Raw genomic sequence first — 13,048 nt, forward strand, 5'->3', positions numbered from 1 at the left:
GGGTTGTGGTGACCCAAGTGCAGGACCTGGCACTTGGCCTTTTGAATCCCATACCACTGGCCTCGGCCCATCGATCCAGCCTGTCCAGATCCCTCTGCAGAGTCTTCCTACCCTCCAGGAGATCAACACTTTAACCCAACTTAGTGTCATCTGTGAACTTAGTGAGGGTGCCTGTGATCCCTTCATCCAGATCATCAGTAAAGATATTAAACATGACTGGGCCCAACACTGATCCCTGGGGGACATCACTAGTGACTGTCCAGCCAACTGGATGTGGCACCATTCACCACAGTCATTCAGCCAGTTTTTAATCCAGCAAAGGGTGCACCTGTCCAAGCCATGGGCAACCAGCTTCTCCTGGAAAATGCTGTGGGAGAGAGTATCAAAGACATTACTGAACTCCAGGTAGACTACAACCACAGCCTTTCGCTCATCCACCAGGCAGGTTACCTGGTCATAGAAGCAGGACCTGCCTTTTCTAAACCTGTGCTGGGTGGGCCTGATGCACTGACAAGAGAATATTTTTTTGGAGAGTAAAAGGTTAAACAAGAAGTACTACAGCAGTGTAAGAGAGACAAGTTGAAAGTAAGACATGGCTTTCAGCCATCTTAAAAGAAAAAGAAGTGAACTTTCAGCGGCTAATATAAAATTCACAGAAACAAGGAAATTCCAAGTTAAGCAAGAAATTCTGTACTGCTGTGCCAAGACATCTTTAGGAAGCTAGGATTGTTATGAGTCACAGACACTTAATGTTAAAGCACAGTGAGGTGCATTAATGACTGCTTTATTTAGATTTTGAATTAGAATTTGTATAGAGTTTTATGCACCCATGATAAACAGAAATATTTCTGACATTATGCCAGTTTTACTTGGCTGAAAATTTTCTGGTTCCTTGCCCGCACTTTTTGTATTATCTTACTGTATAGTAAAAATAGAATACATTTGGTATTATTAAAATATAGGCCCCAACTTTATTTAACTACATAAACAAGCATACATAACTGTAGTGGATTAAGGCATAACAGACCTTAAGGCCATTACTTGGTGGGACTGGTCTGCTGCAATATAAGCCTTAACTGAATCACTCCCTATTATAAGGTTATGCTACTTTAAGCTCTTCCTTGTAATACAAACCACAGGATTCAGTGCACTTGCTAGTATTTCCCATTTTTTTTTCTCTACTGAGAAAGTATGTGGCCAGACATATGAGGTAAGATACTTCTCAGTTACTTCTACACATCTACATTTTAACTCTGTCCTTCAGCAAGTCACTCTAGGTTTTGTGTCTAGGCAATGGAGAACCATAAGTGCTTTAACAGTGAGACTCAAGTAGTCTGTTTTTTAATTATGTTTTAAGAGGAAACTTCTTTTCATAGAAGTTTAGATGACTAGCTCAGATGCGGATTTCTGTAATTATCAAATTTCTGTAATTATCAAATGAATCTCATCACTGTTGCACTAGGAGAAGACAAATGTTTTAGATGTAAAATGAAAAGGAATAAATTCCCACACCTGAGTATGTTAAGAATCAAAGCTGTTCATGGCTGTCCAGTTGAAGTTCCAATCCAGCAGACATCTTGACAACATTAAAGAGCAACTGTAAAACTCTCTGAATGCAAGCTGATTTAACACTTTGCATTTGTGAATCTCAGGTTTAAGGCAAAGGACTTCGATAGCATGTGGAAGCAGACAACATACTCTGACAGCTAATTTGTTCCTAGAAAATCCATCAATACCTTATCATTACCCACAAGTAATCAGATCCTTACCACAGAATGATCAATAGCACATAAAAGATGCTTGGGATTATGCTGAAATCTCATCATAAAAGCTATCAGTTTATTTGTTAATAGCTTATAATTTATTTATGTCTAGAACCTTTACAGTTGTTGCTTTGCTTTTTCTCAGAACTTAAAGTTTTGCTTCTAAGTCAGATGTGTAGTACTAAATGAATATAACATGAAAAATTGCTTCTTTATACCTTATAATATCCACTTTTAAGTGGATGCTGGTTAGTTACTTTCTAGTGAGTATGAAAATTTATCACTAACAAAATTATTTTATCATAGTTACCATACCTTCAACTATTCTAAATCAGAAAGCTAAAAAGGAAACAGTTGAAATTATAACTGAAGACCTGGAAATTCAAAAGAAAGAACAGAAATAATAATGCTAAAACTACGACATTTCATATGCAACTTCAGTAAGTACAAGATAAATAAACCTCATTTCAGTGAAGATGAAGGCAACAGGATGGTAATTTCTACGGAAACATTAAAAGACAATGTTGACATCTACTTATTCAGATCAATTTCAATCTGCTTTTAAATATTAGAAAGAATAAAGGAACTCTACGGAGTTCTTACTTTGGTATGGTTAAACTCACAGCAATTGCCTAAGATTGTGAACTCCCTCCCTATTTATACTGGACTTGCTACAAGTAATCCACCACGAGCTGTACCACACAGAGATCCAAGAAAGATACCGGCATCCTAATGGGTCTGGTTACAGTTTCCTGATCTGGAGCTGGCTAGCCTCAGGATAAGGTATATGTACTCTAATTTAAATGCTGTAAAGCCCCTCTGTTCAACCAGACCCTCAAAAAGACCCTGACTTACTATCACCACTTCAGAGGCTGTAGCTGATGTAAAACATAATTATGTTTGTGGAGATTCTTTTCACATGAGGAATATTTGATTGGGATCATTGTTTTAGTACAACATCTGAGTTCTAAGATCAGCATAATATAAAAATCCTCGTTTTAATTGATAATATCCATTTGGTCCTTACTGACCAAGGAAGGACTGACTTTGTCAGTGTGCTGTATGAGAAAAAATAGGTGGCTTGATAATCTTTGGGATGGAGTAGAATATTTTCAGTCATATTTTTTGGCTCTAAAAACTATTATTCCTGCTCATCTGAAAAAAACCCTGTGATTTTAATGACTGACAGAGAACTACATATAGATAAATTATACATAGAGGTTATTTTTGTACTTGACATAATACTCAGAAAAACAAAAACATTCTATATGAGGTAGTTTCAAGAAGAGAAAATTTGAAACTATAAAAACATTGGGCAAACATTATTTTATTTTTTTTAAAACTAGTGATATACCTTGAGAATATTCCAAGTGATACATTAAAGACTCACCCATACACCATATTGAATAATCTGAACAAAGTGAATATAAACATATCCAAAAAATCCATTAGAACTACAACAAAAATAGGATAGCAAATTTGATATGCTCAATCAGACATTTATGACAGGATTAATTCCTACTAACATAAAACAGAGAGCATATGGAAAAAAGATGATATAACCTAATAAGCTCTATTCATTGAAAAATTATACAGAGGCCACAAAATGGAATATATGTAAAAAAAAACTTCAGTTGCACATAAGATACTTATTACTTTTTTTTTAATAAGGTAACATGGTAGGGTACCATGGAAAGCTATCAAGATTTAAATATAATAACTTTAATCTCTTATCCACATATTCTCTTTTCCACAAAGAACGGTTGGCTGATTACATGGGGTTTTTTCTCTCTCCCTTTTTATTTTTTTTTTGATTACAGATCTTTTTTGTCATATTTAGTCTTAGTCTTAGGCATGGTATTTAAAGTAGAAAAATTATACAGAGAAACACTTTGCATAACTATATCTGTAGGTTGAATTTTTTTCCTTCCAAAAGCAAAGTGTCTTTCAGTAATTTCAAAACTTCATACAGAAGAGTTGTGCAAAGTTATGCAAAAGAGGAAAATTAACTGTAGTTTGTGATACAAAATATATGTAAATAAGGGTACATTTTTCAAAGACCTTTAATGTTAGGTCCTATTGTCAACCAGGCTCTTACGTATTTAAATGTTTCTTATACTAGCAATATCTGACTAGTATTTTTATTAATATATTCCAGTAACATTTATATTAGCATATCATACTAACAATTAATGATTCCAAGAAAGGTTCATTGACATAAGAAGTATCAGAGAAGAACCAGAAGACACTTACAGAGAAGCTAGATAAGCTTTATCTATTTCCACATTGAATATTTAAGAAATATGACTTTATTTCATATGTGTCAAACTGTCATTTTCATAAATAGTTCTTGCACAAGTCAATAATTTTAACCTAAGATTTCCCCAAGAGGAAAATATAAGAAGCGTGAAATGCAGAAATATAAACTTCACATCTAGAAAAAGAGACACATAAACAGGAAGAAACAAAATTTCTGTTTCGCATAGCCATCAAATATTCAACTTCAAAATCCAGTAGAATCTTTTTTAAAATCTGAGTATTTTGTCATTGTAACAAATTGATTTAAATTGTTTTTAGTGAATAACACTCCAGCTTTATTCAAATTAATGTTTAATGTTGTACAAGCAAACTTTTAAAAGAGACACTACTTTGAGATTTAAGAATGGAAAAATTACATCAATATAACCATTATTTTAACTCTTGACTTACCTAAACTTTTATTACTATATTTTTTAGGCTTCATTTTATGGGCCCTCTTCAGCATTAGCTGTGCAGTAGAAATATCCTTAAAACCCCTAGGGAAAGAAAATAACTTACTAAATATTTCACATGTATTATGTTACACCAGCTGCATATTATTGTATAATACACTTTTCAAAAAGAATACCAGTGTGTAGTACTTATGCATGGCATGAAACTTTCTGAATTACAGAGATAGCTGCAATTCTTAACATTACATTATTGCAACTAATTAAGATGGTTTCCCAGGCACTTGTAAAAGTAATTACAATAATTTTTACTTTGGTAGAAAACAGATATTCTTGAAAGGAGGAACTTAGAAAAAGCAAGCACCAGCAGCCAAGTATACTATACCTATTCCAGAAATCACTAGGTAGGCAAAATAGCTTAACATACCATTCTTCTGAAATTTTCTCTTCTTTTTCAGACGTAAATAAAAATTTCTTTTTTTCCTTCCAGTCAGAAAGCTGTGACATTATTCCCGTCCCTGACCTGGAAACAAAGTATAAGAGCAGTACTGAAAAGTAGGTAAATAAGCAAGGGTCTCGGGTGACTATTTTGGAGTCTTTGTTATTCTGCAACTTGTTTGTGCCTTTTAAAGGCACTTTTGAAGCTTGGAAACGATAAAAAAAAATCTCTTTTAATATTCCATGGAGGTTTTATCTTGTGGAGTAATAAAAGTCTGCCATCAATTTGAAATGTTTATATTTCAATTACTAGAGGCATATTTCAGCCCTTTCACAGAACACAGCTGTACAAGAAATCTCTTTTAATCTTTATCTAGTCTTCAAAATCTCTATTTCAATGTATATCTTGTCATATATGTGAAAAAATAGAAGTTTTATGGTTTCTAGTCAAACCTAGATAAATAAAATGAAACATATATATTCTTATATTCTTAATCCTTAGTCAATGAAAAATAACTGAATTTAATATATTTGGTTTTAGCAAGTAAATACATTTTAACACCAGTAATATCACATTAACCAAAAGTAGCAAAAGCATCAGAAAATAGGCTCTTTTTCTCCTTTTAACTTTTGTCAAACCCAAATGAACTAAATATAATTTAAAAAATACATTATTTAACTTACCTGCTGTGAAAATGGATATTTTCTGCTGAGTATGAATGTGGTCTGTTAGCACACTGCCAAACTTCTTGGGGTGACAATGGCAAACTATTTGAATGTTCACTGGAATCTGAAGGCCTAGAAAACTTCTAAGACAAAGAAAAGGATGCAGCTGACGGTCCCTGTAAGCTTGAGTTTAAAATGTGCAGGAAAACCTGCACTGGAGTTTGCAGAGGCTATTACTATAACTGAAATGATTCTTAATGTTGATACGCCCATTACTTTCAACTAACTAGGACAAAAAGGTGACTTTAGTTACACTTAACGTCCCAAAATATAATGAATTATACATTTATAAGACCCCTTTGTCTTAAATGTAGTAAATAAAACACCAGTAATACTGTGCTTGTAACAAGAATAGAAAACTCTACCAAAACAAAAAGCTAAAACTTCAAAGTTTATCAAATAACTAGCAGACATTACAGTTCGATGACCTTTAGCTGTTCTGAAAACATTCAGCTGTTGTCATATAATGCAGATTGTAGTACTTTTAAAGTAGTTTGTCAACTAGCAATTTTTAATCCATTGCCAAATGTGCAGATGAAGCACATCATCTTTTTTTCTGCTACTGTGAAGTAAAGTGTTGAAATAAATCCAAAATAAAGAAAAACTGGGCAAATGAAAGAAAATCTAAAAGAAAAATTGCATCTGGAGATGAGGAGGAAGTCTGAGACTTCTAAAAGTAATTGTGTTTTTCAAGTCACTAGATTGTCGTATTAATCACCCCAGAATAGCATATCCTTAAGGAATGAATAAAGACTGAAGACTAAGATGTTTCTGTGACATGTTACCTTTGGCCAGTGCAGCTGGTTTGAGAGCAGGAGTGTTTTTGAAGGGAAACGGGTGGAATCTAGAGTTAGCCATTCCTTCTCTAACACAGCCTGCATGAATGAGCAAAGTCATATAGTGCACTGATAAAATCAGTTTACTTTTGATAACTCTTGCAAAGTCTCTTTTAAAGTGTCCTACAGACTGTGTTTTCAAGTGACATATCAGAACTGCTACCTGCAGAGCAATCATACTCAAAACACCTTTGGAGATGCTGTATTGTACTGTTTTATTTTAAACAAATCAGATCAACAGTATTTGTGGGTTGTGGGGGGGTTTTTTTGTGGGTTTGATTTTGTTCTGTAAATAAGATGCATCCCCTGCTTCTCAAATTCCTGTAATTTTATTCCAACATTGTTAATAGACCCAAGTTATTACAAAAGACTGCCAAACTTTGAAAAAATACAGACCTAAGGTACTTAAAGGCATAAAGAATATGAACAGCTTTGTATGCTGTTTTTGCCTAATTGAGTATTTTATGTCCAGATGTAGGTGCCTGATTCTGTCAAACTTGCTTTCATTGAGTCGAACTGAAATAGGAAAGTTTTCATTAAAATTTGGGGTTAAAAAAGTGAATCCTACATGTATTTATTTCTTCAATTAAGTACTTTTATTTTTGATGTAATGGAATAATTTGGAAACTAAAGTAATGGTTGGAATGAAGAGGGGTGACAGAATTAGTTGCCAACTGGTGTCTCTAGAACCTAAGGCAGAATTCAGTTTTCTTTCATAAAAACAAAATTTAGACTTTGGTTCAAACTCAACCTGTATATGACTTATTTTTTCTTATAAGTCATTGAGGTTTTTTACCACATGTTCTTTCAATATATTCTGATAAGTGAGAGAAGTAAATCACTCCCACACAGTAAGTAAATACTGCTGAAGGATTTGGCTTGACTTACAGGGCTCAGTCATTCAGGTTCTTATTTCAGCAGCAAAGAGGCTGGGGTTCATTCTTTAGAAAATGTCTAATTTATAAAACTGGACTACTTTTCTCCCATTCATAAAATATTTCAAATTGTACTGATTTCTGACCCTGTAAAATTATTCTAACTTTGGATACCTTACTGTGTAGTTTGTGTAAACAGGACTTTGTACAGCCTTAGATTGGCGAACAAGGTCTTCCAAGCCCTTTGAACTTCTGAGAGACAAAAGGATCATATTCCAGCTATTTTGAAAGGTTACTTCAGGTACTGGTCATATAATTTGGTGGCTTGAAGATCACTCTTTCTGCTTCCAATCTGACCATGCTTTTAAAAATAATAAATTTTTATTTTATTTTCATGTCTTAAAAGGGGTCTTTGATTCCCTGCTTCAGGAGTTCCCTATTACTTGATTACAGTATGTTTAGGGTTTCATTCCTTTATTTAATAAATCTGGATAAATTCTATGCCCTCACTATTAAAGATAATGTCTCTTTACCATTTTTCCCCTCCTTACCATTTCAATTAATGATAAATATATATTATTCTTTTCACTACACCTCCTCTCTTGAGTGGTCGTATATGTTAGGAAATCCATATAAATAAACTGTAAAGGCATGCAACAAATAAAATGCATCACATTCTTTAACTATAACAATTACCTACAACCCACTAACTTAGCTCTTCTCAGGGATTACTCTTATGCTGATAACCACTGAATGGTTGATTCAAACAATTTTCACTAAAAAAAAACTATTCCAGAAGCAGGCTGTAGCAAATCAAATCCCAAAGATAATCATTTAAATATGGGCAGAATGGTCAAAATGAATAGCTATGAAAAAGGGAGAAAATCTGGCCAAAAACTTTCAGTGAAAATAGATATTATTCCTCCCTGTCCTCTTTAAATTTACTTTTCAATTGCACTATGCAAATTAGATTTTTAGATTTTCAGATGAGAGTTTTTCTCTTCTTTTCCAGGCCTGGGTATACAATCCAGCCAGAGGTGAACTCCATATTCGCAAAAGATGTGTTTTCAACTTTGCTGATATATAAAGATATATAAAAAGCAAAGTTCAGAAGAATTTTTTTCCCCCTCTATTTCCAAAAGAATCCATACAGCTGAGAGAGATGTAGATTTCCACTTCTTGTACAATTTAAATGTCAATCAACTTCACTGATGTGTACAATAATGTGTCCATTAATTACCTGAGTATCTAAATGTCTTACATTATCAGTGAATATGATCTGAGCTCTAATATCAGATTTCAGGCCAAGCCTACATCCTAACTATTTGAATTTTTACCTCTCTCATGACATAGTTTGTGATAGAAATTAAAAAAAAAAAAAAAAAGAAACATGAGAGATAACACTCAAGGGTGCAGTCATTTTTTGGTACAAGAATCCCTTAACAGTACATGGATTGAATTGTTTTGTTTTATAGTTGTACCATAGCCAAATTAAAGTTCTTTACTTTTAATATTGACGTTGAAACTTTTCTCACAAGTATTTTCCTAGCCCAGCATTTGCCATTTATGAATTTAATATTAATTGTGTTATTTCTTTTGCAGCCTATAAAATGTATTTCAGTGTTCTAAGTGTTGAAAACAATATCAATGAAAATAGTAAAGCATGATTCAAAGGTATAAATATGCAAGACAAAAAAAAGATAACTGATTTATCAGTAAGCACATCTCCTACAACTGTGTAGCATATTACAAAAATATACCATAGTGATGTTTGCTTTGTCCAACAAAAATAAAGACATAATTGATTGTCAAATATGTGCTCTTCTACTATGTTTTCCCCAGAGATTTTCACAGCATTAAGCTCAAGAAACTTCTGTCCAGTTCTTTCCCATAAACAGTCATAAATTATAACTAAGGAAAAGTTTATGACAGATTTACCAACACCTTCGGCTAAAAACCAAGATCCATTTCTACTGATATTTTCCACTAAGAGAAAAAGACAACAATCTGAGAGGAATTACAAAGTAAATAAAATCATAGAATTTGATTGTATGGTTTACATAAACAGCTACAGACATACTACATTAATATTTCTTTCTAAAGCCAAGTGAAGGAGTTGATTTCATAAATACTGAGGAGTACAATGTAGCTTTACACATATGTGTAAATCACATACATAGGTGATTTAACACACTTAAGTTCATCTGAAGATATCTTTTATACTTCATACTTATATCCTCCATACTTTATTTCCAGTGTTCGCCTCAAAAAGACTATATTACTTCAAGTTTCACAACCACATAAAACATACACGGACCTTTCTATTTTTTGCTACACCTCACAGAAATAAATTCATTTTAACTTCCTGTTTAAAACTAATTTTTAAATTTTTAAACACAATTATCCCTGATACCATTCTTCAACAAGAAGGAGATGTGAATTCAGGTTTGGGGTTTTCTTTCTGAATTTTAGTAATAAAACTTTCATATTATTAGCTGTTTCCATTCATCCATTAGGATCAGGCACTTTTTATTCTGATTCACAATGCATTTATCCTGTGAGAGACTACTCTTACAGGGTTTTTTTTCCCCCTTTGATTTTGCAGCTCATTAATAAACTCTGGAGACTTAGGGATTCTTTTTCATGGCATATAGCCTTTTTCATTTTGTTATTCCTTCATTTTTCAAATATTTGTTCTATTTCCTCTGTAAAATGCAATGACTATTTATGTCAAATATTAAACTTCTGTGCTCTCAGAAACAGAATTCAATCCTACAACACCAAAGTCACTGAGAATGGTTCTTTTAACTTTAATTGGGTCTTAATATTGAAAAGTAGAGTTTTAGTGCCATTGTTATTTATACAATCTAATCCTAGTCACTTTTTATATGCTCTGGATCACAATCTGGAGCTAAAGAATCTTTTATAATGACTACACATGTAATTTGGGCTGTTCTGAGTTATATTTAAACCATGAACAAAAAACAGTTCACAGGACACAGTGTCAAATCTACACTCAGCTTTGAAGTGCTTCTATAAGTAATTGTCCAAACTGTGAATAATGCCATCACATATTGCCTTTCATCTCTTTGAGATCAAGGAGGATCGATCACAAGAGTGTAATAGAAACCAAACCAATCCTCAAAAATGTACTAGAGTTTGAAGTAGAGGATGCAAGAAGGCATGAACAATACAGGCTGAAAAGTAAGGCCAGCATTTGACATCTCACAACTCTGTTCTGGTGAGACCAAATATCTATCTGCATCTGTACTCTGCTTCCAGAAGAGTTCAGTAGCAGAGGTTTATGGAAAGAATAAAAGAAGTTGGACATGTTGAGGATAATCCTTCCTTTAGTATATTCTTTCAGATCTTGGAAACTGGTCTTTCTGCTAAAATCTAGGGACATATTCCTCATCTTAAAACAGTAATATATTTTCTAGTGACAAATATAACTATTTAGTCAGTGTGTTTGCCAGATCACCTCTATGTCAATCCAGAAAAAATGCAAATCATGTACAACGCTCAGGAGATATAACTGCCAAAGTAGTGCAGATTAATTTCAAAACACCAACATGTTGAATGCCATGGGAGCTGAAGCTACCCCATGTTTCGAAACATGGTTTATCTCAGAATCACCACCTAGCAAAACTCTGAAACTATCTTTGAAAATTAGGGAAAACTAACTCTTTATACTTTTTCCTTTCTTCTTTCATTTCCTCATTGACTCATTCACTGTTTTCAAGACAGCAATGGTTTAGTCATAAAAAAAAATTATATTTATGTAGTGCTTTTATTTATATGGTATTTTAAGATAAAACCAGGAAAATTACCCAACAGAATATAAACAAGCAGAAGAAAATTAACATCCGAAATACTCTGTGAGCTCAGAGTTATGACTGGCTCCTGATCACTACAGAAGAACAGGAAGAATGGCAGAGGTGAAAAAAGGATCTTCTATTCAAAGCAGTATTTCTACATTACAATTTCACAGAAATAATATGTGGAATTCTTCACTTTTAAAAAAAGATTCACCCTTCAGTTCATCTGCCTGGTTTTGTCTAATGTGTTTTTCTGGACTTCTGCTCCCGTACGTGAGGCAGGCCATTAGGGTCATTCTCAGGAAGAATGGCCCTTTTTCAACCAGATTTTACAATGTATCTGCCCTCTTCACAATCAAATTCATTTTTAATAAAAATACTATGTAATAAGAGTAAATAAATAAATGAATCAGAATGAACCTTTCCACTAGCTTTCTCTATAGAATACAAATTTGAATAAAGTTCTTCGAGGTGGTGATGTCCTTGATTTCTTCTTTCCTAGTTTTTAGTGAGCATATTTGAATAGTGCACTTAAAGTCTTGCTCACTTCAAGACTAAAAAAGTTAAAAGAAAAAGACAAGTGAAAGGCAGAACCTTCAACAGCCTTCTATGACTATTTCAAATAAGGTGAAAAAATTCCTCTTGGGCAATATATGCCACATGAAGAACTACTTTTCCTGGTGTTAGACGTTCTGTAGGTTAAATAATTGCTTAGACTGGGAGAGGGAGTGGTCAGGCAGAAGGATCATATACTGAAGGTTACCCCTGTGGATACTCACAGCCAGCCTACTGAACTGCCTTTCATCTGGCAGAAAGCTGTAACTTTCTCTCTTGGTTCCTGGCAAACATATTTCATTCTGTGTGATATCTCATTCAAATATCATACTAGTCCAGGACAACATCTTTCATTTCTTTTTAAACTGAACCTAATTTCTGCCGAGGCCTAAGTATTTGCTAGGAATTTCTTCTCTAAAATCCTACATAAGTTTTGACAAATTTCTTAAGAAATCACAGATTTTTAGCTCTTATAGCTGAAACAGAAGGACCAGATCACTTATCTATGTTCTTTTGTGTATTGTTGATAGATCGTGATTGAAAACTTCCTTTGAAATTAAAGATCGGAATATATTTGTGTATTTAGCCTTCTCTTTCATCCAGTCCTTTTAGGAATCAGAATACTCTATGGACTAGTTTTTCTGTGAAACACAAGTTCAAGTGTAAAGCTTAGTTCAATGTTAGGAAGTTAAGCATCAAATCAGACCCAGACTTTTTAAAAAACTTCCAAAGCTAAGAAAATATGAGATATAAACATCCTTAACTCTATCACCTATTAGTTGCATTATTATTCCACGTCCAATACTACAAAAATTCAGTCTAAATTCTGCCATTTTAAATCTATATGTAAATATTTTATACAATTTTATAAAAAAATGAAATCTTTTCTATTAGACTGTGTAGTGGATATACATTTTACAGAAAATATACCTCTGAACTGTAAGCAGTAGGAAAAACAGTCCTTTACTCTGAGTTTCTCTTTCACTCTTTTTCACATATTTTATGTGTTGAAGATAAATAGGTTAGCACCCTAATAAAGGTTATTTTAACCTTTGGCAATGCTTCTCTTTCTGCCCTGTCTTTATATAAGACAATATATATACATTAGAAAAGAAAGCTGGGTACAGCTGCATTCTTATGACTAAACCAAACAAAGTTTCAAGCCAAAAAAAGTAGTCAGTATCATACGAATTCCAGAGAAACATTGCAGTGATTAATTGACCCCAAGAGATGTTATAGACTTACAAAAGCTGGTTAATTATTAAAGCACATTCTTGTAGGAAAATTAGAGGACAAGTATAGTTGTGTAGTTGTCCATTTATAAGAAGG

At 33.3% G+C, this 13,048-nt stretch overlaps 1 protein-coding gene across 1 annotated transcript in view; it reads right to left on the reverse strand.

Moving 5' to 3' along the window:
- Nucleotides 1-13,048, reverse strand: part of LRRIQ1 (leucine rich repeats and IQ motif containing 1) — a 104,152-nt gene that overhangs the window by 45,180 nt on the left and 45,924 nt on the right. Inside the window, exons 18-21 of the mRNA XM_018080893.2 lie at nucleotides 6,421-6,510; nucleotides 5,594-5,718; nucleotides 4,899-4,994; nucleotides 4,473-4,558 (exon numbers count right to left, since the gene is read on the reverse strand). Of these exons, the coding sequence (XP_017936382.1) occupies nucleotides 4,473-4,558; nucleotides 4,899-4,994; nucleotides 5,594-5,718; nucleotides 6,421-6,510 (397 nt within the window). The remainder of the gene's footprint in view (nucleotides 1-4,472; nucleotides 4,559-4,898; nucleotides 4,995-5,593; nucleotides 5,719-6,420; nucleotides 6,511-13,048) is intronic.

Source organism: Manacus vitellinus, unplaced genomic scaffold (genome assembly GCF_001715985.3).
Source record: "Manacus vitellinus isolate BGI_N305 unplaced genomic scaffold, ASM171598v3 scaffold_5_pilon, whole genome shotgun sequence".
In the NCBI taxonomy this organism is placed as follows: Eukaryota; Metazoa; Chordata; class Aves; order Passeriformes; family Pipridae; genus Manacus; species Manacus vitellinus.